Here is a 27,999-nt window from a genome sequence, read left to right on the forward strand (position 1 = left end):
TTCCCCACTAACTCCCTCCTCTGACTGCACTGGCCTCCTGGCTGTTCCTTGAACACACCGGTCACACCCTCAACGCGTTGCACTTGCACTTCTTCCCTCTGCTTCTCCAAATTATCCACGTGGTTCATTCCTAACTTCTTTCAGCCTTCGCTCACCTTCAAAAGGCCTTCTCTGACCATCCTGTTTAATACTGCAGCCCCTTCTCTTGCACTCCTTCCCAGCTTTACCATAGCCCTTATCACCATTCTGCATACTAAGTGTTCTGTGTCTATCGCCCCCACCACGAGAATGTAAGCACCATGAAAGGATTCCTGAGCTCACTGCTGGATCTCCAGTGCCTGGCACACAGTGGGTGCTCAATACATATCTGTAGAATACATGATTGGTGCCCACCTTGTCCCAGTTACCACGGTCGGTTTACAGAACTGCCTCTACTAGCAGACTGGGCAATACCTGAGGGCAGAAATCACATCTCCCTGTTCACCTGCTTCTTCAACACGCTGGACAACGCCAATATGCCGAGATTCTCGGCAAATGTGGGGAATTAAGAGGTGAGTCATTTCATTTCACCCCTCTGAACCTTTAGGGTCCAGCAACTCCACTTTGCTTGAAGCACCCACAATGCTGGTTTACGCCTGTTTTAGCATGGTGTACCCTTTGCCCAAATGTCTTTTTCACCTCACTTCTGATTTTTTTTTTTTCCCCCTCCAAGCGATCCAGCTTAGGTAACACCCCCTCTGAGAAGCCTCTTCTGGGCTCCAGCTGCCCCTGGGGGCTTCCCTACTCATAAAGAATATTGCTTCCCCATGTGGCAATTGTCTGTTTAACTGCCTCTCTTCCCAGCCACACTGTGAGGACAGGAATCCAGTCAAATACAATTCAGATCTCAACCCACAGGACCTGTGCAGGACCTGCGGTATTTGATGAATAAAAAGAAACAAGGAGAAAAATTATCTGGTTTATTCAAATTTCTGTGATCTCCCTGAGAAACTAACTGGAGTCAGTGTAGACCAGCACTGCCCGACAGAACTTTTTGCAATGATGGAAATGTCTTATAGCTGCACTGTCCTCTCATGTGGCTATCTGAGCACTGAAATGTGATTAGTGTGATTGAGAAACTGAGTTTTTCATCTTACTTAATTCAAATTTATGTTTGAACAGCCACATGTGGCCACTGTATTGGACAGCATAGGTGCAGACCAGTGGTTCTCAACTGGGGACGCTTTTGCCCCCATAGGGGACATTTGCCAACATCTGGAGACATTTCTGGTCATCACAACTGGGGAGGGGCGTGCTACCGGAACCTACTGGGCAGAAACCAGAGATGATGCTAAATATCCTACAATGCCCAGGACAGCCCCTCACAACAAATAATTATCTGGCCCAAAGTGTCAATAGTGCCAAGATTGAGAAACCATGGTCTAAACCATTTAGCACCTGCCTTTAACAAAGGCAGACCCTCAACTGTCTTGTGCTATTGTTCCCAGGAGAACAGATGGCCCAGAAGGCTTCAGGGAAGACCCAAAGCTGTTTCCGCATCAGTCAAACAACAGATATTTACCAAGCCAATATGTGCTAAGCCTTGTGCCAGCACCAGGACAGGACAGGAAGAGCTGAATCCTATCCCCAGTGAGGGGCTGCCTCAGTGACAGGCTCCTTCAAGGATCCTGGCAGAAGAGTGGGGTTGGTGCAGGGAGCACTAAAGGTCTTCAAGTCCACCTGTGGCTCTGGCCCCACATGGTATCAGCTGCTTCCCTCATCCTCGTAGGCGATGGCAATCCCTCGTCTTCCGGTCACAGCTGCCGTCACCGGCGTCTGACCCAGGCAGGGTTGCAGTCCCTGCCAGCTCCGGGAACTAAGGAATGAGGCTGCAGAGGGAGGGGATGAGGCTGAGTGGCCTGAACATAGGGGAAGAATTCAGATGGGAGTGGAGATTTGCCACACTCACCTGCAGGGCTGCTCTCAGCCAGCTCCAGCTGGGGCCTCGGGGTTAGGGCTGAGCATCCAGGATCAGTTGATGGCTTCCAGGCAGGTGGGGGTCGGAGGTCCCCAGTAATGAGTGACACATCTGGGGTGTCCCACAGCTCCGAGTCAGGTGGAGGGAGGGGCACGTGGAAGGGAGAGCCTGGAAGGGAGGGAGGGAGAAAGCGGATCCATCCTGGCCCCCCAACTCCATGCGCCAAGCATTTTTAGCCTAGGCAGTGCCCCCACCACTCACCAGGCAGTAAGTCCGCGTAATGTGTGAGGTGGGGAGCCAGGCCTGGAGGTGGCCATGCAGGGTTGCAGGCAGCCTCCAGCTCACACGGTGCCAATACAGGCCGGAAGAAGCTTCCAGAAGGCTGGGTGGCTAGGGCACCCAGAGGACAGGCCAACAGCACAAAGACATCCACCTCAGGGAAGTTGGCAAGCTTGGCAGGCGTGGGTCGCCCCAGGGCCAACACGTAGCTACGCTTGCCAGCAGCCTGTGTCAGGTTCCGCAAGTGTGCCAGTGCCTCACGGTGTCGGGCCACGCCCAACGTGCCCGCCAGCAGCCCCACCACACGGGCATCTCTGGCCCTCTCTACCAGATAGCGTCTACGTGCTCTTAGCCGCCAAGCCCGGGCACCTTCATCCTGAGTCCGCCCTGTGTCTGGGCAGCAGGAGGAGAAGGGCCGCCCTGGTGCCCAGCCCAAGAGCAGTCGGCTCAGGTCTGGGTCAAGGTCAGGGTCAGAGATGGCCTCAGAGCCCCCCACATAGAAGGCACCATACTCTTCCAAACACCTCCCTGGAGCCAGGGGGAAGCGGCGCCCAAAACGCTCCAGGGGCTCAGGATATGGATTGAGGGAGCCCACTGGCAGGGGAAGAGCTGGGCTGGAGACAAGCAGGTCCAGGTACCGTGGGCGCAGAAGGGTGGCCAAGGCCTCTGGAAGAAGGAGGTGGTGTCAGGGTTGGGGTCTGGTAAAGCAGGATCCCCCTCATCCCCAGGAGACTGAATGGGAACCAAAAGCAGAGGCTGGGGTCAAACCCATATTAAGAACTCCATGGGAGTGTACTGACATGGAGAAATTAAGGCACAAACTGGTCAGCCCACCCTTCCTGCATGCAAAGGCAAAACCCTCACCCAGGGCGTGGGCACAGGCCGGCTCACTCAGCAGCACCACAGGCGCTGTGGGGTCTGGGTTCTGGGCCTCGAAGGCCTTAGCGCAGAGCTCCAAGGCCACAGATCGCTGACCAAGGACGAAGGCAATGGGCAGTGGGCGGGCAGGAGGGCTTAAGCAGGCAGGGCCAAAATGTACAAGGGCCTGAGCTCCAGCTTGCTCAGCACCCAGTACATCCACACAGCAGCTGCAGAGGAGACACCATTAGTGAGAGGGGTTCTCATTGAGAAAAGCGTTGCCGTCATCAATGGAAAATGTGGTCAATGAAGAATATGACGTTATGAAAAGAAGACACTGTCACTGAGAAGAGCTAGTATCAGGAGAGGAAACATCACCATCAGGGAGAAACACAGCCATCGGGGTCAGACACTGTCATAGAGGGGAAATGCCATGAGCCCTGGATCCCTAGACCTACTCCACCCTCTATCGGCAAGCTCCAACTTCACACCTGCCATAGGCTGTGTCTCCCAGAATGAACACCTTCGACCCTGTGGCCTCCTCCAGTCGTGCAGCCACGGCCCCAGCATCTCCCAATAGCTGATCAGGGAACTGCAAGGCCACCTGTAAGCATAAACCATGGAGTCAGGAACAGCCTCTCCTCTTCAAGGGAAACCTTCCGGGAGTCCCTACCTACCCTTCAAAGTCCCTCCTCCCAGAGAAGCATCTTCCCTCATTCCCATCCTCACAAAATCACCCAAGATCCCGATCCTCTGGGCGACCCATCCGCTCCTCACCCGTTGACACCCCAGGTCACGGACAAATCCAACGACTCGCTCCAGCTCATACACTCGGTCCAGGTCCCCAAGAGGAGTGCGCAGCCCGGCAGCGCCCGCCTCTAGCTGCAGCGCCGCCTCCGCGGGGCTGCTGAATGTAGACTCCATAGCGGGAGGCAGCGGGGACCTCCCTCAATTAGCTTCAGGCCCCGCCTTCTCAAAAACGGCCCTCATAGTGTCGCTTGGTGGGCGGGCGGGGGAGGGGGTGGGGGGGGGAGGGAGTGGTGTCGTGGGGGAGTCAGTCAGCCCGCAGCCGTTGGGCCAGGACCTGACCCATCCGAACTCCCGTTTCTCCGCTACACGTGGGCCTCCCAGGGAGATTACTTCCGGGTGCTTGAGGCGGGGCTGATGGCAACTTCACCCATCTAAAAATCAGCACGGCTCCCGCCCTCCAGCCCACACAGAACCAATAGTCGGCCTCCCAGCCCGAAGCCAATCGGAAGTGGCTCAGAGGAGGCGCGGAGCCTTGTGGGTGTTGCAGTTCTCCTGGCCCACCTCTCCGGGCGCTGGTCTTCCGGTTCAGCCGCCAAGCGCCCTCAGAGACACCGACTCCCTGAAAATAACTACTCCAGTTTGAGCAGTTCCTATCCGCCTACACTGTTAAGCACTTCCCCTGTACTCTCAGCTGGGAGGTGATAGATAATTAGGCATTGCATAATTTTTAAATTAGGTACCAAACTGCCTGGGTTTCAATATTGCGCTCTGCCCCTTACTAATGACTGAGGCTCTTAGTTACTCAACGTCTTTAATGGCTGTTTCCTCATCTGCAGAATGGGACTTGTAACAATAGTACTTCTAATAGGATTGCTGGGGCAAATTAATTTAGATATAAAACTTCATAAAGTAGTCCTTTGCATAGCACATGTACTGGAAGAATCCACTACTATCCTCACGGCAGTCTCAATCAAGCAAACACTGAGCACTAATTGTTCACCAGGTACTACAGAGTTCAGTCTTTGGAGTAAGAGCTGTCGCATTTTGCAGATGAGGAAACGGAGGCTCAAAGAGGCTAACTGCTTAATAAGATACAGCAAATCAGTGGCACCATCTGTACCCAGGTCTGATTTCAGAAGCTGTTCCTTAGACCCCTCATTCTCCCAGGTTATATATGCTACGTTGGATCATGGCAGCAGGGAGGAAGACACTCGGGTGCTATGTCGTAGGAGAAAAGGACAGAAAGTATGTGAAACATCTCTACATACTCCAGAAGTGAAAAATCAAGAGTAAGGTGAGAATGGGATGGAGGAGGGGTAAGGGAAAGGGGACAGAGTGATCTCAGGGGATGACATGAAAGGGGGGCTGATGCTGGCTGGTGTGGGAAGAGATTGAATGATGAAGAATGGAGGACACAGAATTTGTGCAGAGGTTGGGAAAAGAACAGGAGAAAAAGTGAGACAATCGTGGGAGTAACCAGTTCTCCTAACACTTCCAAGGAGACTCATGGCTTAGGGCTGAGAGTCAGGAGAACCCAATCCTGCTCTTGCGATCTTACTGAGGAGATGGCTGGGGTGCCTGAGAGGCAGCCAGGGTGGAACTATGGCTGAGACAGAAAGGGAGGGAACCCTGCTAAGGGAGGAGAGCAACAGCAGGCCGGGAGCTGTCCTTGGTCCTGACCAAACCCTGACCATCACGTGCTGGTCAGGTACCACAGAGTTGGGGAGCTATGGGTTTGCAGACAACACTAGGGCCTGCCTTCCTCTTCCTCTGGGGTCCACCATATCTCCTCCCCCACATACTCAGCCCCGCTTTCTATACCTCTTCTCAACCAAGTGCAAGTCTGGGTGCCTCAATAACCCCACACAAGAAACACACCCTGGAATTCAAAGCCACTCTCCATTTCTTCCCTCCCAAATGAGCCCAGCCTCACCTCACTGCCAGCCCAAGGCCTCAAGTCCTCTACCTAGGAAGCCTCCCGTTCCCTTCAGAAATGAAACTTCCTTCATGCAGCCTTCCTCATTGGTCCCATTCTCCCAGCTTAGTTAGCATGGTAGCTATGGACTAGATCAGCTTTTGTTCAGACAGAACAAGGCATGGCAGAATTAGGGGCCTAGTACTCAGCACTGTTGATTAAGTAAATGTATGCATGCATAAACGTTGGGACTAATTTAATGGGGGGGGGTTGCTGACACTACCGCAGTCCCCACCTACCCCGCATCCGCAGTATCTGGAATGGCTCCAGCCTAGGCGGCTTGGCTATAGCAGTGCCCCTTCCACCCCAGGAGCGAGAGGTTGGCCCCACCACACCCTACCAAGGCCTGGGTCCAAGCATCCTCCCATCCTTCCCCCAGGTCTTCTGAGGTCGCCCAGTTAGGCGGTGGTGGCAGTGGAAAGGAAGCAGAGACAGCAGTGCAGTGAAGGTTCAAGTTTACTCTTTGGGGATAGGAAGGGGTGAGGAGGAGGTGTGGGTGGGACGGGGGCGCCCCTCAGTAGTCAGCTGTGTAATCTGTGCCATGTAGCCCCCGGCACAGCAGTGTGAACTCTTTCACCATCTCCTTCACCCGCCTCTTGTTTACTCGCTCGCTGAAGAAGAGAAGGGAGAGCAAGTTAGCAGCATCCACCACGCCTCCTCTGCCCCCGACCCGAGCCCAGGCCCGGCCAGCTCTGCTCACCGAAGGATCTGTTGGCTGAAGGTGTCCTTCTGTTCAGGGCTGAGGCGGGCAGAGGGAAAACCAGGTGACTGAAGTGCCTCCTTGATCCACACGCTCAGGAGGCTGAAGCAGTGTTTGTTCAGAGCAAATAGGATGTCGGCAAAGCAGTCCATGAGGCTGCGGGAGGCCTGGCCCCCAATGGCCTGAGGGAGACGGGTTCTCAGCACACCAGGGCCTTGCCCCTTCTGCAGCAAGGGTGCCTAGCCACACCCACCCACTCCCGGACAGTTCCTCAGCCAAAGTGCATATGACAGGTGAGCGCTGCTTTTCAAGAGCCAGCTGATCCTCACAGAAACCCAACAACTTCCAGCCACTGACTTGACAGAGAAACAAGAGCTTAGGGAACCAAGGCTCAAGCTCCCCAGGAAGGCAGCTGCCCCAACAGTGAGGGCCACCCAACCCCCATCAAACCCCCCACACCTGGCTCCATCTCACCTCCAGCACTGCTATGAGCAGCATACGGCCATCCTCCTGTACCACCTTTCCCACAGGTTCTACTTCCCCACACCGAGGCAGCAGCTCTGTCTACAGAGGATGGAGAGGCCCGTCAGCCCCAGCTCTTTCTCCTGTCCCCCTGGAGACAAGACCTGTACACCACACCCCTACCCTCTAGAGTCCTGGGCAGGGTGTGCTAGGCATAGGGGTGGTGGGGAGTTAGGGGTCAGCACGGGACTCACAAAGAAGCCACAGGAGGCCTTGACAGTAGGTGCTTCGGGGAACTTGAGGGCCAGCACAGCTGTGGGAGAGGCAGAGGCAGATCAGATGGGTGTCAAGGATCCTCCAGAAGGGGCCCCAGGCCCACCTGTCCACCTGGCCCCACTTACCACACTGGAACACAGCTTTGACATCCAATCGTTCACACAGGAACAAATCTGGCTTCCGCTTCAGAGCCTGCAGGAGGTGGAGCTGGTAAGCCCAGCCCAGCCAACTCCAAGAACCATCCCCCCACTCACCTGCCACCCAGACCCCAAGTTCACACACCACAAGTAGAGGCTGTCAACACCAGCCCCCCAGCCGTCTCTGGGGGACCCAGACCACTCCAGAGCTCAGTAGGTCAGGAGGGGAGCAGCCAAGGGACGCTATGTACATGTATGTGTACATGAACGCACAGGTATATGAGAGAGGTTGGGAGTCATAATGCAAAAGTTTGGGCCCCAAGTCACCCCTAATCAAACACCTCACTCCCCACCTCCCACCATCAGGGCCAGACCTCCTGCAGGCTCCAGGTTGCCAGCAGTGACTTCACTCTGATTCACAGAGGCAGTTGAGGCCCCCTGGATTTGTTAACAGGGCAGCAGGAAGAAGAGATGGCAGCTGGACATGGAGCCCAGTCTAAGAGCCCCCCTCCTACGTCCCGCCTGCATTCCTCAGACACTCTCCAGCTTAGGAAGAGGAAAAGCAGGGCAGGAGCCTGGGAGCCACAGCCCCACCTTTCACCCAGGATACCCTGTGTCCAGGCCCTTCTCCTCTATACCCAGCCCAGGAGCCAGGGCTGCCATGTCAGGGGGAGTGGACAGAGTATAGGGGCTGAGAGCCCACCCCAAGTGGTACCAGGGCATGACTGGTACATCCTCAGGTCACAGAAGATGCTCTGCACAGCTCCCACAGTCATCAAGCACTGCTGTTCCCCAGTAGCCCCCCAATGCGTACCACATCGACCCCTAACCCTTCAGTCCTCACATACCTTCCACTCCCCCATGTTTACTCTTGTGCACACAGCCCCACATGCACCCTCACTTGAAACGCCCTACTGACCCTCTATCACACACCTCTATCACATCCCTTGTACACACCACTCTCCCACATCTGCTACACACCCTCACTACATATTCACATCCCACCCCCCCCACGTCCCCAAACCATGTCCACACGCCCACACCCTTGTTCCACCCGGTTTCCCAGCACGTGCACTCTCCCCACGCACAGGCACAAATACATACTCAAACGCCCTCACCCCAAAGATGCACCCTCATGGATACCCTCACACATGTCCACCCAGGCCCAGGACACACCGCCCATCCCACTCCTCCTGTGCCCCGTCCACTAGACTGTAAGTTCTAAGAGAGTAAGAACTGTGGCTGCTTTTGCTCACCGTTATATTCTCAGCACCTAGCAGACCACCAAGCACGTATTAAACACTCAAGATATATTTGTGCAGTGATTAAGCAAAGAAACACATCATTTACCACAACCCATGGGAACCCCCAACTCACAGGAACTTCTGACACATAGAACCCCCCATCATACTAACCCCACATTCCCACAGCCCGACACATATATCTTCTCAAACATACAACCCCTAATACAGACACACCACTACCGTACTTACGCCTAACCCTCCATAACACGCACTCCCACAGCCCAACACACACGCCTCCAACACGCATCAATATTCAAACTCCATCAATGCCTAACGCACATCAACACACAACACGCAACAATGCCCAGTACCACACTTCAACTACACATTTATCCCGACACTCAACGCAATACACGTACTACTTACGGCAGCCACGTGATTTCTGCTCCCTTCCCAAACCAAACTCAAAACATCCAAGTAAGGTCTGACACACTTACACACCAGACACATCTCACAATGAAGCCAGCACCCCACCTCCCAGCAGCAGCAGGATCTGACAGCCCAGCGACAGCCAAGCTCTGGGCTCCACCGCAGCACATTCAGCTCGGCCCCTCCCTTGGAGCTCCTCCCAGCCTACCTCTTGAGAGCAGGCTGGGGGCACTGAGGCAGGCAGTTCCCGGCAGGAGCACGGGGACAATGAACCCCAGGCCCTTCAACTCCGGTCCTGCCCCTGAACTCCTGGGCCACCCCAGCCCCACAGGAGCTGCTGGGCACAGTTACCACCCCCTCCCTTCCCCACCCGCCAGGCCAGCCCAGCTCCCTCCCTTCGGGATCAGCCTCTCCCTGGTCTCTGTGGAGGACTGAGCTAGTTGAGGCAAAGGGGCACTAAAGGAGGATGTTGGGTTGTCAACTTCCACGGAAACAGATGAAGAAACTCTATTCAACTGAACAGAAAAAAAAAATTTGTCAACAGAAAGCTAAAAATAGGCTTAAATTGAATTTCAACATAAGAGAAAGAGAAAGAGAGAGAACAGAACGTGAATGAATAAAACTAAAACACACCTGTGCCAGGAGTTGCATAAATGAATCAACAATATCAGGATGATCCCTGGGCCCTAAAATATAATAAAGATGGAACTTAAGAAAAAATTATACAAACAGCAACTCAACCTCATATAGTTATGTGGGACTGAGAGCCTGCAGGGAGACAGCGTGGGGGCACATGAGCAGCAGGAAGCAAGATAAAGAAACAAAACATACAAAAACCATGAACTGGGAGAAGCCCAACAGAAAGAGACGGCAAAGTGAAGGACGGTCTGCCCCAGCTCCCTCCCGAGGGGCCTTCCACCTACTCCCCGCTCCTCCTCAGGTCAGTCCCCAAGTGACCCTGCGATGCTCGAGCAACGCTGGCCACCATGTAGCTGGACAAACAGCCCCCAGACTCTTGCTGTGGCCTCTGGCACGCTGCAGTGGCCCTACACTGCTTCCTAGCACATACCTCCCCATCACTAGCCATCAAAGAGGAGGGCAGGGCTGGTGGGAGGTCGGTCCTTGGTACTGCCTTTGGAGGCCTGGCTGAAGGCCCTGGAAAGGGCCGTGTATCATGGTCTGAGCAGGCGCCCCCTGCCTTCCATGGCCTTAGGGCTCTTGGTTTAGCCAAAGAAAGGAATCTGTTGGGTTCTCTTAAACCAGAAGACTCCTTCTTGGGTACTGCAGTGCCCCATATGCTGTGGGGATGGCCAGGCAAGCCACTGCAAGGCCTAGGGGAGGGAACTGCATCATGAGGCCAAAAATGAGAACCCCACCCACAAAGCCCCTCCACATGGACACAGACCCAGCAGAGAGCCAGGCTCAGGGCTGACCACCAGCTCCCACCATCTGGACGCACGAGGAAAGAGGGAAACCAGTCACCCCACGGTGTGGTGGGAGGGCAGAGCCCGAGGAAAGTACGGCAAGGCTGGGACAGCATAGCAGGTGAGGGGACCATCCTGTCCTGTAAGACAACCAACAAGCCCAACAGACAGGATGTTGGACACTACTCTGCTTCCAGTTCTGAGGACACCTGTGGCACGGACGAGGCGTGCGCCTGGAGGTCCTGCCCGCCGCTCCACTCTCAGGAGGAGGTGCTGCGGGAACCCCTGCCTGAGACACCACTAAGCAGCTGTGTGATCTTGCGCAAGCCACAGACGCTCGGTTTCCCCGACTGTCAAGTTGATAATAATCTCTCCCCTGCTTCCTTCGGGCTGTGAGGAGCCACTGATAAAGCACGTCCCTTCCACATCTGCGCCCCAAGTTACTCAAGTCTTGGAAAACGAAGCCTGGTGTGCCCCATGCCTGGGTCGCCCTGCAGACGGCAGGTCTGGCATTCAGCAGCCACCCTGCTAGAGGTGGGCCGGACAGTGAGGAAGAAAGGCTCCAAGGGCAAGGAGTCCTTGTCCTCCTTTCTTCAACAGCGTCTGGTGCCTACTCTATGCTGGCCTTGTTCTGACGGACGCAGAGGGAAAGAGAGCCAAGCCTGCCCTTGAGGAGCTTAGTCCAGGGAGAGAGACAGACATGGGAGCTGCTTACTGAGTGTGATCAGTGCTGTATCAGCAGTGCATGCACGATGCAGTTTTGGCACAAGGTCAGAAGCACCCAGCTCTGCCTCAGAGGAGCTTCTGAGGACTGATGCATGGGTAAGGCAGGGAGGGGCGAGAGCTCACCCAGTAAAGGGCACAGGGCAATCCAGGCAGAGGAGCAAGGCATAGGGATCAAACGGGACACAGTGAGGAAAAATCAGGATGGCTGAACTGCTGGAGCCATTCAGGAATGGACGTTGAGAAGTAGGCAGGAGCTATATCATGTGGAGGGCAGTGGGACGATGACCCCACAGTGATGGGGAGCAACAGAAGGGCTTTAAGCCAGGGAGGGAAAATGCTCAGATTTGTGTCTTATAAAAAATATTACAGCTGCATGGTGCAGAATGAATTGGAGAAGGGCAGATGTCAGGGAAACCAGTTAGAAGATAGCTGAGCTGATCCAGATGGCACCGTACACTGGAGCAGTGGCCATAGAGGGTGGGGAGAAGTGGGCAGGCTGAAGGACCACCACGACCTGTCCCCAGCTGGATACGAGGAGGGGGAGAGGTGGCGCTGAGGATGACCACATCCGGGTTTCTGGCTCAGGTTTCTCCCCACTTTGGAAACTACCCATGGCCCACCAGAGAAGAGGCCAGCATCATGGGACCAGACACCGAGGACAGAAGCAGAGAGTGCTCTAGCTCCAGCTGAGACTCCTGGTGAGCCTCAAACCTGTGACCACAAATCCAGGCAAAACTCAGGAGGCTGGAGGAACAACACTGTTTCCTTTCTGAGTGAGAAGCCTGGGTTAGGCAGCAGGGGAAGCCTGGAGCCCCCTGCTCCCAACTTCTCTCAGGCAGAGGGCCGCAGTGAATGGGGCACTGGGACCACAACCAAAGGATTTTGGCCTAGAAAGGAATAAGTCTCAATGTAGGGAAAGGAACCAGCAATCACTGAGTACATCGTGTGCAAAAACCCCAAGCCAGGGGCCCAAAAGATGCTACTTTAATACCTGTAACAATCCTATCGAGTATCTGAAAATCTCCATTTCACAGATATGGGAATGAAGGCTCTGAAAAGGTAAGTGACTTGCCCAAGGTCACACAACTAGTTGGTGGTGATGAGCTTAGAATCTAGGTCTATCTGACTTCGAAGCCACGCTCTCTCCACTTTTCATTCTATCCCAAAGGAAATGGAGTCAGCCTGGTGCCCCAAGTCCCTCAGAGCTTCCAGCCCCATCTTCCCCCACATCCAGACTGGCCCTGAGTCCAGCAGGCCAGTAGAAGACATCATTCACTCTCTTGTCCACTATCTGTAAGGTGACAATTGTGCTGTGCTTGATCCCGTTAGTTTCCCATCAAGTCCCAGGTGCAACTCAGGGGAGAGAGGAGAACAGAGTGGGCAGCTTTGGCTCCCCAGTTGGGGAAGCAGAGGCAGTGGCAGTGGCGGCAGCAGCAGAGACCCTGGTCAGGACCTACCTTGCTGGAAGAGGGTGAGTGTGACGGAGGTGACGAGCAGGAAGAGGGCCTCGATTGGGGGAAAGTGGGCAGGCTCATGAGCAAAGATGTGGACCAGCTACAATAAAGCAGGGAATGCCGGTCAACTGAGGCCCTGGCCCACCAGGACAGGCCAACATCCCTGGGATGCAGGTGAGAACCCCTGCCAGAGAAGCCATCCACCCCACTCCACCCACCCGCCCAACCCCTGCGTCAGATCTCTGCCTGGGATGACATCCCAAACACTGCTGCATCCACCAGAAGGCCCACCTGTCGAGTGAGGTCAAGAGCGGAGGCCTGAGGGATGGTGCTGTACATCCGACCCAGCATCTCACACAGCTGTGGCACCATGGGGGCAAAGTCGTCCAGCAGCGTCTTAACTGACTTCTCGAAGATAGCGCACACCGCCTGGGAAGAAAGCAAAGGGGCCCTGGTCAGCAGGTCACCATTGGCTGGAGCAGAACTGAGGCCCTGCACAGAGGAGGCCTAAAAATGGGCCCTTACCTACAAGCCCTGCCTGGCTCTGCGAACCAAGGAAGGTAGGCAAGTCTGACCCTCACCCTGGAAGGCAGGAGGCTAAAAGGCCCTTCTCAGAGGGGCTGAGGATGGAAATTTGTAACTTAACTCTTGCTACTTACATCCTCACCATTGCCTTTCAGGGAGCAACAGTGGTGAGAAACTTCTGAAATGAACAGAACAAAAGCAGGTGTCTGATGCTAAAATGGATCCCTGTCACTCAGCCCCAGCATCACAGTCCTGGGGTGGAGCACTTCTTGTGATGCTGGGAAGCTCTGAATGTCTTCCCCAGAGAATCCCTGTGTCTACGGGGCAGGATTCATCTCCTTTACTTCCTCCAGGTCATCTCAAGCCGAGGTGGGGCGGCAACACCTTCTTCCTGCTCCACCTCTGAGCAAAGTCACCACAGGGGCTGATGGCAAGGGTCAGGACTCACCTCCACCACCTGGGCATCATTTAGCCATTTGCTCAGCACCTTCTGGATAAGCTGGAAGACCTGCTGCAGTACCACCACCACCTGAAGACAAAGGAAGAAGTGAGGTGCCCCCACTACCTCTCTCACCCACCCAAGAAGGACTACTCAGTAGCTGGCAGTAGGCCAGGAGTTCGAATCTATTGCCCCAGACTGCCCATTGAGGACTCAGTGCAAGGGACCCTGGGGGCAGGAATGCTTTGCTGAATCCCCATGAATGAAAGAGGATACCCTGAATTCTGGGGATCACCTTAGAGGAAGCCTCAAACTGCAAAGCAGGCATCTTACAAGTGCTTCAAAAGATAACCTTTTAAAAAAGTCACTCCTTATCTACTTCTGCTCAGTAGAAGTATTTTAGTGCCAAACGCTTATGGGCTAGCCCCTGAAGAAGCAGAGATGCTGTCTCACCCAGATAGGCTTAGGGTAGAGAGCCCCAGGGGATGCGTAGATACGGGCAACTTATGGTGGAGCAGAGAGCAGCCTGAGGTCCTGGGAGGTGAGGGAAGGCAGGACGATGACTACCATAGGAGAAGGGGCTCTGTGGGAGGACAGTGTCCTCCGTTTGGTCTGGAGCCAAAAGGGTAACTGAAACTGGGGTGGGGAGTTGAGTACAGAGACCAGGATACTGTGGCTTCCTTTTCTCCAGGAGAAACCCTGGAGGGGCTACTTGGAACAATGACCAAGGCAGTCCCTCACATCTGTACAGAGCTTTATGGTATGCAAAGTACTTTCAATCAAGACCACCCCGGCTGTTCAGCACAGTTCTATGAGATGAGCACCAGATATCTTTTTTTTTTTTTTTTTAGCACCAGATATCTTGATGTTCATAGTTTTGAATGGGAAGCTGAGGCTTGCCCCAGACCAAACAGCTTGTAAGTGGTCATCCCAACCCCTTTTGTGCCCGAGCCTATTGCGGTACTTATCACACTGCTCTGTGACAATCTGTTTACATGTATTTCTTCTAGACTAGGAGCAACTCAAAGGCAAGAACTATTACATGTGGAGTGCCCGTAGGGGACAGCGAATGCTGAAGTAGAAGGCCTCACAGAGTTGGAGGTTAAACAAGGGTCCAAAATTACATCACTTTGGGGTTGTAGGATAATGTCGGTGTCCCCCATGGGGAGAAGGAAACACTATACCACCACTCCAGGTGGGGAGGACAAAGACAACATCACCCACAGGACTGAGACAATGACATCACTCCCTACAGAGTAAGGGGCAATGGTAGGGTCATTCACAGGGTCAGAGGACCAAATGCATCATGCCCCATGGGGCCAGGGACACAATGACAATATCACCCGTAGAGTTCAGGGGTGACTATGACATTACCACAGGGTTGGGGGGGGCAATAGCAATGACAACATCACCCACAGGGTTGGGTCCCTGCGGCACTGGCAGCTTCCGGAGCTCAGAGCCTTCATGATCATCTTCATGATGACTGACGTCCAGCGTGGTGAAGAGGTTGGAGAGAAGCCCCAAGATGTGGACAATGGCCAGCTTGTTGGAGGGATTAGGCTACAGGGAGAAGGGAACCAAGCTCTGGGTCTCCCAGCCCTGACTGCCAGCTCAAGCCCCACCCCTCAGCAGTCACAGCCAACACGAAGGGAAGTCCCATAGTCCCACTGCTGCTCCCCAGCCACACACACGCACACACTCGCACACGCGCGCGCGCGCACACCAGCTCACTCACTATCTCCTCCGCCAGCTTCTCCAGCTGCTGGATATATGGTGAGATGAGCGAGTGCAGGTTTTTAAGGATCTCCTCCACTTGCAGGGCCGACAGCAGGAAGCCCAGTGCCTGCATCAGCCACATGCACTGGCTCGTCTGTGGGGCAGAACATCGAGGGTCAGTCCCAGACACACCTGGTTGTGGGTGGGAAGAATGAACCTCTTGGGGAAGGTTCTGAGAACAGAGAATAAGGCGCAAAGGCAGAAGATGGGATTTCTACAGCTCCCCACAATACCCCAAGGAGCCCCTTAGAAACTTTTGAACTCACCTTATGGATCTGTTTCATCAGCACATCCTGGGGAAAAAAAGAAGGAATATGGTGTCAGCACAGGGCAGAGTGTGCCCTGAGGCCCAGCTACACACCCAGGGCCCCCGCGTACCTGGGAGACAGCCACGATGTTGGCAGCATAGGGCGGCAGGTCATACTTGCATTCTCGGCAGATCTTCTTGAGGGTGGACACAGAAGAGATAGAGAGCTCGGGATTGCCTAGGGCATGCAGTACTAAGGGTAGAACGCTGTTGATCATGACGGGGTGGTCAGCCAGCCATTCAGACAGAGCTCCTGGGGGAAGAAGGGAGAAGGCAAGACATCTGAGGCAGGCCAGGCTGGCTGTGTACCATGTCCCTGTGAGGCAGGCAGAGCTCCTGGCAGGGTGGAGTTGCAGGCCCTGTATGGAGCGCTGCTCATTCAGAGGACTGAATGGGCAAACACGCACGCACATGCTCAAACATGAGCCTTACACCTGAGAAGCAGGAAGGAGTTATGCAGTAGAGGCCCAGTGCTGCTATTTCAGTGACAGTGAACTACCCTCACTGAACTGCAGCTCAGTGCACTGTAGAAAGGACCCCTAGACATGCCAGGACAGTCAGTTGGCTACAGTTCTGATTGTGTGTGTGGGCATGTATGTCTCCCACTTTGGATAGGACCCAGCAAGCTGGCTGTGGCTGGGGATGTGTGCCTTGGCTCTGGGAATGTGCTCATGGGTGTGTGCCAGGTCTCACCAATGGTGAACATGACAGTGTCCGCCAGCTGCACATTACTGATGCTGATCCGTGGGATGAGGCCAATGAGCCCGGGCACCACATCAGAATAGTTGACATCGATGGTCTCCGCGATGGACTGGAAGCCATAGAGCAGGGCCTCTGTGTGCTGGGAAAAGAGGATGCCACTGGCTTGGCTCAGGAGGAGGGTGCGACAGGTCTGAGAGGGCTGAGGGAATCAGGCGGGGGAGGTACCTGCCAGGAGTAGGGCTCCTCTGAGCTGGTAAGCAAACGGCCCAGCTTGTCATAGAGGTTGCTGAGCAGCTCGGCCCCCAGCATCTCATAGACATACATGAGTGTATCTGAGATGTCCACCCTGAGAAGCAGATAAAGGCCTTATACACCACCTGGCTGCTTCCCCCAAGCCCAGGCGCCCACCCCAGTTCCCTCAGAGCCCTGCCAAAGTGCCTATAGAGAAAGGAGGCCCAGGATTCAGGGAGCCTGGCCTTGGGCCCCTCCCCTCATTGCCTTCATTATTTCAGGACTCCCTTTAGAGCTAGGATTGGCCTGCTACCATCACCTGTAAATTCGGAACTGCTCCTTCTCATCTGAGGACCAGAATCCATATTCTTCATCAGAAGGGAACTGGGCCTTGTGCAGAAGCACATCTACCAGCTGGAAGTAGACCGGCCGGTATACCTGCTGGTACACAGCCTGCTTCTCTGCCTCAAAGGACAGAATGTCATCCTGAGAGAGCCAGGGAGGAGAGTTAGCCAGAGAAGCCCCTGATCCACCTTCTTCCATCATGGCCCAGTCCTACTGAAGGTCACATGACACACCTGCAGCGTGTACCAGAAGGTGAGGGTCAGGGAGCTGGTGGTCTCATTGACAGGGAAGTGGCCAGGGATGCCCGTGCAGAACATGATCATGTTGACAAGGGCCAGAAAGCTCTGCCAGTGCTCCACTTGGTCCAGCAAGGCCCTGGGAGGGAGGAGACATAGGGAGGTCATTCCGCCTCCCCCACTTCTTAGAGGGCCCTACTATCTCACCCCCAGCTGCCCCTCTCCTCACCGGGAGTGGTTCTCGCCCAGGGCCACAGCAATGCGACAGATGCCGTGGGAGGTTTCCATGTCCCCATTCTGCACTGCCTGTCGCAGTTGATCCTGCAGTCCCAGTACCAGTGGGATGAGTTTCAGGAGTGTGTTCACATACCTGGAGGCATAAGGTGAGGAGACCCATCATAGCTGTCTGCCCATCCCCCACCAGCTTTAAGAGAAAGGCACAATTTCCCTGTCATCCATCAAAGCCCCCCTTCCTTCCCACATCAAACCCAAAGTGAAAAAGAGGTCAGGGCCTACACGGCAGGTTTGATGCTGCCCAATTTGAGAAGAACCTTAGGTCAGAGACTTCCAGAAGAATTCTGGGAAGGAAGTACGAGAAGGTAAGTGTTATGGGTGGACTTGTGTCCTCCAGTTAGACTCAGAGTTGATGCTGAAATGGGTTAAGACTTTTGGGGAGGTTGGGATGAGGTGAATGCGTTTTGCATGCGGGAAGGACATAAATTTTGGGGGACCAGAGAACAGACTGTTATGGATTGAATTGTGTCCCCCCCCCAGAAAGATGTGTTAAAGCCCTAACCTCCAGTACCTCAGAATGTGACCTGATTTGGAAATAGGGTCATTGTAGATTAGAACACAGAGTAGGGGGTGGCCCTAATACAATATGACTGGTGTTCTTAAAAGACATTCATGTGAAGACAGAGACGTACAGGGAGAATGACATATGATGACAAAGGCAGAGGCTGGAATTATGCAGCTGCAAGCCGAGCGGAACACCAAAGATTGCCAGCAAAGCACCAGAAGCTAGGAGGTGGCAAGGAAGGATTCTCCCACAGGTTTCAGACGGAGCTGACACCCTGATTTCAGACCTCTAGCCTCCACAACTGTGAGACAATAAATTTCTGTTGTGTGTGCCAGTGTGTGGCACTTTATTATGGCAACTCTAGGAAACTAATACACTCAGTGTCAGGGGAGACCGAACGAGGGTGGGAGACAGAAGAGGTAACACAGGCTAGGAGTCCCGTTAAAGACTTTAGAAGGCAGCAACAATCCTGAGAGCATCAACCTCCACCTTCCACTCCACCCCCTACCACCAAATCCTAACTCCTAAGGACTCTGGTGGCAATAAGGAAGGGAGAGAAGTAGATGATGAACTCAGAGGGAGCTTAGAGGCAAAACAGGGATATGAGGATGGGGAAGAGTCAAGAACAACTCTCCTTGGTGGAGGTATTTACTGAGACCTGGAGGAGCGGGTAGAGGGGAACAGTAATAAATTTAATGGGAGGCTAGAAGGTGGTAAGTTCAGTGTTAGGCACGTTGAATCAGAGGTACCTGGTGAGATAGGCAGGTAGAAGTGTCCAGAGAGTTGGAGATAAAAACCTGAAGCCCGATGGAGAGGTTTGAGCAAGAGACATAGATTTTGGAAACATCAGCAAACGGCAATGGGAGCACATGAGAATTGCCCAAGAAGAAAGTGTTGAATGAGAGAAAAGAGCACAATGATGCCTAAAGAAGCAGCAGAGGAAGCAGAGTATACAAAGGAGCCTGAGAGGAGGCTAGCTTCATTCCCAGAAACCTGCTTTGTGGAGATGAGACTAAGCAGAGAAGTGATACTCTCAGGGGGGGATCCCTCTTCTGTCAATCACAGAGTCACCATAGCAATCTATGGAGGGGAGGGGTTACTGAGGGTCCAGAAGGAGTTCTATCTGGACTTGCCCCAAGCAGGTTGCTCGGAGGTAGCCCCATAACCTTAGGTGGAGGATGAGAAGGACAAGAGGCAACCAGTCCAGGATGTTGGCTTTCTCCACATCCTGGTTCTGGTGGGACAAGACGTCCCTACCAGGGTACCCACAGCGCAGAGACAGCTCCAGAGGGTGCTGCCTGGAGACAGCGGGGATAGCTTCAGTCTCATGGCCCTGACACAGGCTGCACCACAAGACAATGGGCACCTTCAGACCAGACTCCGGCACAATGAGTAGGGGCAGGGCCAAGGCCATGGCCCGCAAACTCCCCAGTAGCTGAGACAGGGGCAGGAGGTAGTGCCCTACCCTCACAGCATCCCCACTGTATTCCAAGGTTCCCTCACACCTTCAAAATTCAGGTACACGGTAGGTACTCAATGAAAGTTCTTAATTTGTCTCATCTATACCTCATAATAGGATAAATCAAAGAGTAGAGCCCAGTAGAGCTCAGAGTATTACTCAAGGTCACAGAACAAATTAGAGACAGATTCCAGGCTAAGACAGCTCCTTTCACAGCTATAGATCTGCTTCTGTTTCAAGGCCCAACCTGAATTTCCCCAAAGGATCTATGGAGATCTCAGCCCACATCTCAAGTTCTAACTGATGGGAGCCCCCAAGAGCCTGTCTAATTCACCTTCTTTCCCTTCCCCAGCCCCCAGTGAAAAGCTTTTCCAGGATTAAAAACAAATCTCAGGGAAAAAAAAATTTTTTCAAAGGAGAGAGAGCCAGGCAAGCAGCAGCAGCTGTGGAGGGCTGGGAAAAGGGTAACCTGAGTGCGGGCTCAGCCAAGGGGAGCTGACGTCAGGACACCTGGGGAGGTGGTGGCTGGATGACCCAGAAGTCAAAGCCACTGAAGGTGACTTTCTCAAGCCAAAGCTAGGAAACAGACTAGACAGAGCAAGGCCCAACACTGACTCCAGGCTGGATGCAGCCCACCCATGGGGGAAACTCTTGCATAGATTTCCTACCACCTGGGCACCTGTGCCTGAGACCTGTGAGCAGACACGGGCCTGAGGCCTTGAGGCTTCTAGGTGTGGGGGAGGAAGATAGAGCGGATGTCTTTAAGCACCATGGCTGAGCCTGGGTTCAAAAGGCCTGGCTCCTGTTGGTCAGCTCGAGCTGCCGGGGCAGGGCTGCTGGGACTCCTTGCCTGCCACTCACACAGAGCTCAGCCCAGACCTGCAATTAGAGCTCTGGGAGCAGAGTTGAGAAAATGGGGAGAGTTGCTAAGCAACCAAGGGGGCTGCAGCCAATGGGCGCTCAGGAGGCTATAGGTTCCCTCACTGGCTCCTTGCTCGCTCATTCGTTCAGAGGAGAAGAGGCATCAATTACCTACCAAAGCCCTCGAGACACTGGCTAGCCGGGTAAACCTGGGTGTATCCAAGGACACCCCACATCACCCACGCACTGGCCCTGCCAATTCCCCTCAGCCACCAACTGTCTGAGCCCAGCCAGCCAAGAAAGGCCTTGACCTGGGACTTGGTACCCACCTGAAGTTGGAAAACCAGAGAAGCCATGGGAAAGGGCTCGTACTAACTGCCAATGCAATAATGATACCAAATACTAGTCACTGCCGTTTACGGAGTATCCAGGAACCATGCTAAACTAAACCTTTCACAAGACATTCTCTTATTTAATTCTCATACCAAAATATTCTCCACAGAATACCAGGGGCAGGCCCTGGGCACATTATCCTACTTAAACTCTGTAATATGATCACACCCATTTCACTGATGACAGAAACTGAGGCTTAAAAGTGGTTTGCCCAAGGTCTCAGATCTAGGAGGCGAGCCCTCTGGGATTCAAACTCAGACATGACTAATGCCAAGGCTAGAACTATCAACCACTTTCCCAGGCCATCTCTTTCAGTGGTATCTTCCCCTCTGGTTCTGCCAAGCATTCCCAAAGCATCTTCTCTGAAATGTTAAGTGTCAGTCCTCCAGTCTTGCCCTGGCCAATCCAACTTATACCAAAAATGCCATCATGCCATTTTCTCTGCTTACAATCCTTTAATAGCTTTACATCATCCTCAGGATGAAGACCAAAATCTTAAGCCTGGCCAGCAAGGTCTTGCATGATCTGGGCCTGGATCTCCTACCAGTGGCCCTTATACTCTGCTGTCTAATCACATCTACTCACCAGGCTCTCTCACACCCTTCCCTTGCTCGGGCTCTTCCATCTGTCTGGAAGGTCCTCCCCATATCCATCCCCTCCATCTGGCTAACTGTTACACAGCCTTCAAAGCACAGCTCTATTGTCACCTTCTCTGGGAAGCCCTTAATAACCCTCAGACTGGGTTAAATGCCTCCTCTGGGTTCTGACAGCCACCCGCTCCCTCCATTAGAGCGTTCATCACATAGGCTCTACTTGCCCACCCAAGTGTCTACTAGATTGTGAGCTCCTATCTTGCAGAAATCAACCCATCTTTAGGCTCCCTGTGCTCAGCCCAGGGCCCCACACATAAACAGACGCTCAAGCAACACTTGCTGAAGAAGCATCTCATTACACTCACCTTTTTTCGGTGAGTGTAATGTATGGTGGTGCTGCCCACCACAGGCCTTTGCACCTGCTGTAGCTCCCGAAGCCTGGAACACTCCCTCCCCTTCCAACCTCTCCCTACCCCACCCCCACCCCTCACCACTCAGGCAACTCCTACTTTTCATCCGTTCAAAAAATAATGAATGCTACCAAGTGCTGCCAGGCACAGTGTGACAAAATAAAATGACAGAGTGACTGTCCTCACAATGCTGAGAGACTAATGGGGAGACATACATTAATTTATAATGAAACTGCGTTATGGGCTAAGAAGGAAACACACTGGGAGCTCTAAGATAAAATAATAGAGACCAAACTGAGTCTTAAAAATCATGAGGACTTCCTTAAGGAAGCGAAGTTTCAGCTGAGGCAGCAGTGATGTGACAAGTACATGTGATGGTTCAGAGGCTACAGGGAGCCTGGGACACTCACAGAACTGAAGAGATTGTGTGAGAGTGAAGAAAGCAGGGAGCATGGTACGAGACGAGGCTGGGGACGCCATGTTGTGCAGTGCCCCTGTGAATCACGTTGAGGATTCTGAACTTTATCCTAAGAGCAGTGAGGACCCACTGGAGATTTCTGAGCAGAAAGGAAAGATTAGATCCTCATTTTTAAAGGACTGCTCTGGGTGCTGGGTGGGCAATGAAGGGTATAAGTGTGAAAACCAGGGGACTGGTGAGGAAGCCCCTCAGTATTCTGGGGAGAGACGTGAGGACAGCTTACACCAGGGTGGTGGTAGTGGAAATGGAAAAAACAGATACACAGTATAGTCAGAAGCAGAACACCAGAACTTTGTGACTGCATGACTGAGAGAAAGGGAAGGGAGAGTCAAATATTTTCATGGAATAATTCATTACATAGTTAGTTGTCTGATGTCTGTCTCCCTCTCTGAACCATAAGGACAGGGACCATGTCTTGTTTGGTTCCAGCATTGGACCTATTGCTAGCATAGGACCAAGCATGTGGTAGGCACTCAATTAGTGTTTACTGAACAAATGGATGGATGGATGCGTGGCTGGCCAAGCAGACTGTCCATCTCCGGAAGGTGGGGACTGGCTCACCTCTGGGCATCAGGCTGCGAGATGGCATTGACAATGGCCTCCACGCTGCTGTCGAAGAGCTCTGAGTCCTGCAGGGCAGCGAAGGCAGCCTGAATGAGCGCCTCACAGTCCTGCAGGGGCACCTCCAGCTGCACCCAGCTGGAAAAGCACTTGAGCACCTTCTGACGCACACAGCTGGGTGAGCTGGGCTGCTGCAGCAGCTGCTCCAGCAGCGGGAAGACAGCCCCGCACTCCACTGCCAGGCTGGCCCGCACCAGGCTTTTGCGATACTGGGGCAGGCGGCTGGTCTGGAACTCCTCGGGCAGCACTGTCAGCAGCTCTAGCAGGGCCAGGCAGCGGCCCTGGCCATCCACTGGTGAGTCCTCAGCCTGGAAGAGCCGTACCATATCTGCCACAGCACACGGCCAAGCATCAGGCATCATGCTGAGAGCCAGCGAGGCCAGTGCCACGCACAGCCGAGTCAGCACAATCTTGGAGCCACTGGCAAAGCGGGTGATCTGGGTGAAGAGCTGTGCCTTTAGACTCTCATACTGGTCAGTGGGGATGTCACTCCAGTAGCGAGAGATCTTGATGTGCAGGGCACTGGCCCCAAAGTATTGGATCTCAGGCACCTTGTTGGGCTGCAGGAGCTGCCAGCTGAAGTGCCAGGCCTGTGGGGAGACCTGGGCCTGCATCAGCCACTTCTGAGCCAGGTTCTTGTTCTCAATGTTGGGGTCGTAGTAGAGCTGGTGCAGCGCCTGCAGGACAGCACAGGACTGAGCAGGTGCTGGCTACCCTGGATCCTGCCAGAGCCCAGAACAGAGGGCAGGACCTGGTCCTGCAAGACTGCTCTCTCTTTCTGACTGGGGGGCTGAGCGGGAAGGGAGAGCTCAGGGCTCTGCAGTGTTTCCTGGGCCTGGAGTCCTGCCGATATCTTGAGTGCCTGAACTTTGCCCATACTCTACCATAATTTCTTCTCCTTATAGCAAAACATTATGGGTTCAGAAAATGAATTTCCACAGGAGAGCAGCAAAAGAGGAGGCTGAGTTCCCCAGAGGGGAAGCACCTGAAGTAAAGGGCAAGGCCCAGGTGGAAGGAATGGCTCCACAGGGAAGAAGCTAAACCTGAGAAGAGTATGAAACAGCCTGAGGGGCCCCCCAACCCTCCCAGGCACAGCTGCTCTCATCTACTCCAACAGCTCCATTTAGCTCCCCCAGGATCATCCCTAGGTCACTCCAGATGCTGGCACCAAAGCCATTGTGAAATCTGAGCAGGACTAAGGCTTTGCCAGGCAGCCCTAGGGCAGGGACAAACTGGAGAGGAGGGCGAGAACACTCCTCAGAGAGCACACGAGAGGGTCCAAAAAGCTGGTCCAGAGAAGTCTTGGCCTGCAGCCCTGGCAAACGCCTAGCCTGGAGCTTTCAACTAGCCAAATCCCCAGGGTCCCAATTCCATAAGGACTTCACACAGTAAGAAAACAGTGGTTTATCTCCCTGGTAGCACATGGAACAGTACGCCACCATGCCAACACTGCCCGGCCCCAGGGGGTAGAAGAGTGAGGCTAGGACTCTCACCCCCTAAGCAGGCTCCGTCCAAGTAGACTTAGCCCTCTCTGTATCCCTGACAGCCAGTTATGGCCACTGTCCCTTGTTTGGACCCTCAGGGATGCGGAGGCAGGCAGAGAACAGAAGCAGAGAGACACATCCTCACTATTGGGTATGGTAAACGGGGCTCAAGAATAACAAACGAATATCTGCAACCATTCTCTGCTTTCCAGCAAGGTAGCCCCATCTCCCCATTCATCCCAGGGAAAATTCATTTCCGCATTCCAGGCCTCTGGGGGCAGAACCCAGAAAAGAAACAGAGAAGCAGTTCAAAAAAGATGGACTGGGCAGTGGGGGAAACTGGGAGTGCCATGGCAGGAAGCCATGTGGGCAGGTGAGTAGGGAAGAACTCTGAAGCTGCCAGCAGGACCAGGCTCCTTGGACCCAGCACAAAACAAAGGGGGCCAACCCTACTCCTGCCTGCCCAGGAGTGGTCTGGCCTCCATCCAATAAAGGAAGGACCCTTCTCCAAGGAAGAGTGAAAACATAACCCAGATTGTTTTAGTTTCAGATTATTTTCTGAACCCCTGGCTCAACAAAACAGGTCCAGGATGGCTCAATAGCACTATGGTTTCTGGAGACTGAGCTGCAGGTCTCCCGGGTCCTTGGTTTCTTACTGCACTGCTCATGCCGTTTCCATGGAGCTGGAGAACAGCCAGTCTGGCTGGAAGTCTAAACCGTCAGCACCCTGGAAGGACCACCCCAAGACCCCAGAATATCCACAGAGGACCCATGTCTAAGGAAAGCCCCAAATAGCCTATTAAGACACCATTACATTGCTGTCCTGCCTGCCCGGAGAGACAGCAAATGCCAGGTGCTCTGGAGGCACCATCCCAACGGGCACCCAGCCCAAGCCTGGGCTCTGGCATTAGTGTCAGTCCCCAGAACTTCTGCTCTGTCACTGGAGTGCCCACCCCAGGGCCCTCATACCTTCTCCACGTTCTCCACAGTGAAGTCCAAGGCTGGTGCTGCTCCAGCCCCTGCAGCCCCCGGCTGCTCCTCCCGCCGCTCCATCTTTGCTCCCTCCCCAGCAGGGAGGTGGACCGTGACCTGTCTCCTGCCCCAGCCTCTTGGCTGCTGGCCCCCTGCTAGACTCCGGCTTCGGTGCCCAGGGGGTGGTGGGGTGACAGGGGGCCCAGGGCGAGCATGGCTGCCGAGGCCTCCCCACCTCGGTTGGCGGGGGGGCTTGCCAGAGGCCAAAAGGGATGCTCTTAGGAGGAGACCCACTGAGGGGGACTCCTAGGAGGAAGCCGTCAGTGAGGAGTTCGCAGGCAGGGGTCCTGGTGGTAGGTCAGGGCTCTGTCCCCAGAAGCTATGAGGAGGGAGTCATAGGGGAGGGAGGCCTGAGGGAAACCAAGGCCCTGGCCCGTGAGGGGTCACAGGGTCGATGGCCTGTACCCACAACACCCTCTTCTGAGTGAGCTCTCGGGTCCTAGGAAGAGGTCACGGGGGTGGGAGGCTACGGGGGAAGAGAGCCCTTCGCGGGTTACGGAGGCGTCCAACGAAGCGCAGGGGGTACAGCTTCGCAAGTCTGGGGCGAAGAGTCCGTGGAGTTAAGGGGCAGGTCCCCACCGCTCGGCCTGGCCCGCGCTCTTCTCCGTGCCCGGCTCCGGCCCCTCTACCGTCGCTGCCTCCGCCCCACTGACTGACAGGCGAGTTGGCCCGGCCGGGACGGGGCGGGGACCTCAGAGAGGCGCGGGATGCCCCGAGCGCCTGTCCCCGGCACCGCCGACTCAGAGGCCGTACCCCCCAACCCGCTCCTGCCCTGGCCCGACTCGGCACGGCACAGCCGAGCACGGCCCGGCGTAACTGCGCGGAAACTCTCTCCGGGTCTTCGTTTCTGCCTGTCCTCCCGCCAGCCCGCGTGCTCCCGAGCAGGCGGCGGAGCGGCGCGCCGCTCGAGGCCCCCGCCGAGCCAAGGCCCCCGCCGCTGCGCACCCTGGGAAATGTAGTCCGGATTGCGCCCAGCGGGAGGGCGGCGCCTTGCGGCGGAGGCGGGGAGCACGTGGGCTCGGGACCCGCCGAGCCCCGCCAGCCGCAGGCCTACCGCGGCCAACAGGCACTCCAGGTCCGACCGGCGGGAGGCGCTGCGGGGCAGCTTCCTAGGAGGACGTGACTCAAGGGGCCGGTGGGTGGAGCTGGGAACCCAGGCTGGAGGATAAGGTACGTGTTGGTGGGGCGGGGGGAGGGGGTGCTGGGGGGGCAGAGGTTACTCCGGTGCTTCGCTGGCGGCACGACCTGGGGCCCAGGAAAGGGGCCGTCTGGGAAGGCGTCCGCACTACCCTGAGAAGAAAGGGGGCTTGGCGCGCCTCAGGAATAAAAAACGATGGCTCTCGGGGCCACCCAGTGAGCAACTGGGAAACCACATACCATGGACAGTGCTTGGAGAATTTCATCGGGTTCTTGGGAGCAACGTCTCTTTATGAGTAATTAAAATAAGAATAGCTCACATTTAAGTGCTAGGAACAGTACTTTACATACCTTAGGTCCAAATTCTTTTTTTTAAATTTATTTATATGTATTTTTTGGCTGCGTTGGGTCTTCGTTGCTGCGCCCAGGCTTCCTCTAGTTGCAGTGAGGGGGGGGCGGGGGGCCCTCTACATTGCGGTGCACGGGCTTCTCATTGCAGTGGCTTCTCTTGTTGAGGAGCACTGGCTCTAGGTGCGCGGGCTTCAGTAGTTGTGGCACGCGGCCTCAGTAGTGGCTTGCAGGCTCTAGAGCGCAGGCTCAGTAGTTGTGGCACACCGGCTTAGCTGCTCCACGGCATGTGGGATCTTCCCAGACCAGGGATCGAACCCGTATCCCCTACATTGGCAGGCAGATTGTTAACCACTGTGCCATCAGGGAAGTCCCCCTTAGGTCCAATTCTGTCAACAACTCTGTGGTGGGTATTTTCATTCACCATTTTCAGATGAGGAAACTGAAGTTGGGGAAAGTTGAGCTTATCTTGTCCCTGGGCACACAGCTAGGGTAGCAGAGATCAGCCACAGATCTGGTTGGCCGCAGACCCCAGCAGTCTCTACCCCTTACTCCTCCACCTCATGTTTCATTAACATTTGCCAGCTTTCCCAGCAGGGGACAAAAAAAAAAAAATCAAAAGGGAAAAGACCTCTGTACTCTGTGTTCAGTGGAGGAAGCTGGCATTGGCTATAGCCGCTGAGGACTGAGAAGGTGGATGAAGGCTTCCCTGAGGAGGAGAAACTTGATCTGAGCTTGAAGAACACCGCGAGAGACTGGGGAGGAGGGAGCTTGATTATCTGGTAAGCATGAGCCCAGTGGGAATCTAGTCATTCAACAAATTTTTATTAAGAAAATGTTTGAGGGCTTCCCTGGTGGTGCAGTGGTTAAGAATCCACCTGTCAGTGCAGGGGACACGGGTTCGAGCCCTGGTCCGGGAAGATCCCACATGCCGCGGAGCAACTAAGCCCGTGTGCCACAACTGCTGAGCCTGCGCTCTAGAGCCCATGAGCCACAACTACTGAGCCCGCACGCCTAGAGCCCGTGACCCACAGCAAGAGAAGCCACCGCAGTGAGAAGCCCACGCAATGCAACAAAGAGTAGCCCCATTCGCCGCAACTAGAGAAAGCTCACGCTTAGTAACGAAGACCTAACGCAGCCAAAAATAAATAA

The 27,999-nt window shown here is 54.6% G+C and overlaps 2 protein-coding genes across 3 annotated transcripts; both read right to left on the bottom strand.

Moving 5' to 3' along the window:
- Positions 1–969: 969 nt before the first annotated feature.
- On the bottom strand, positions 970–4,018 carry DPH2 (diphthamide biosynthesis 2; the record flags this gene model as incomplete). Its single annotated transcript, XM_082864926.1, has 6 exons — positions 970–1,868; positions 1,949–2,125; positions 2,219–2,902; positions 3,101–3,324; positions 3,586–3,698; positions 3,872–4,018. The coding sequence occupies 6 exons, from the start codon at positions 4,016–4,018 to the stop codon at positions 1,744–1,746; spliced, it is 1,470 nt and encodes a 489-aa protein (XP_082721052.1). The 3' UTR covers positions 970–1,743.
- A 2,251-nt stretch (positions 4,019–6,269) lies between these two features.
- Positions 6,270–25,993, bottom strand: IPO13 (importin 13; the record flags this gene model as incomplete). 2 transcript variants are annotated; one of them, XM_082865640.1, is made up of 20 exons in its annotated part: positions 25,300–25,993; positions 22,787–23,523; positions 17,462–17,602; positions 17,230–17,371; positions 16,971–17,137; positions 16,646–16,766; positions 16,412–16,559; positions 15,790–15,971; positions 15,678–15,704; positions 15,371–15,505; positions 15,052–15,195; positions 13,645–13,725; positions 12,963–13,100; positions 12,675–12,771; positions 9,701–9,753; positions 7,383–7,449; positions 7,236–7,294; positions 6,994–7,083; positions 6,520–6,701; positions 6,270–6,430 (listed from the first exon to the last, which is right to left on the bottom strand). In XM_082865640.1, exons 1-20 carry the CDS (start codon positions 25,381–25,383, stop codon positions 6,334–6,336), a joined length of 2,892 nt encoding a protein of 963 aa, XP_082721766.1. In that variant the 5' UTR covers positions 25,384–25,993. The 2 variants fall into 2 exon arrangements, with proteins under 2 accessions (XP_082721766.1, XP_082721767.1); XM_082865641.1 differs by lacking the exon at positions 6,270–6,430 and having other exon boundaries at positions 6,553–6,621.
- Positions 25,994–27,999: the final 2,006 nt, after the last annotated feature.

Source organism: Leucopleurus acutus (assembly GCF_964270905.1).
Source record: "Leucopleurus acutus genome assembly, chromosome: 2".
Classification (NCBI taxonomy): domain Eukaryota; kingdom Metazoa; phylum Chordata; class Mammalia; order Artiodactyla; family Delphinidae; genus Leucopleurus; species Leucopleurus acutus.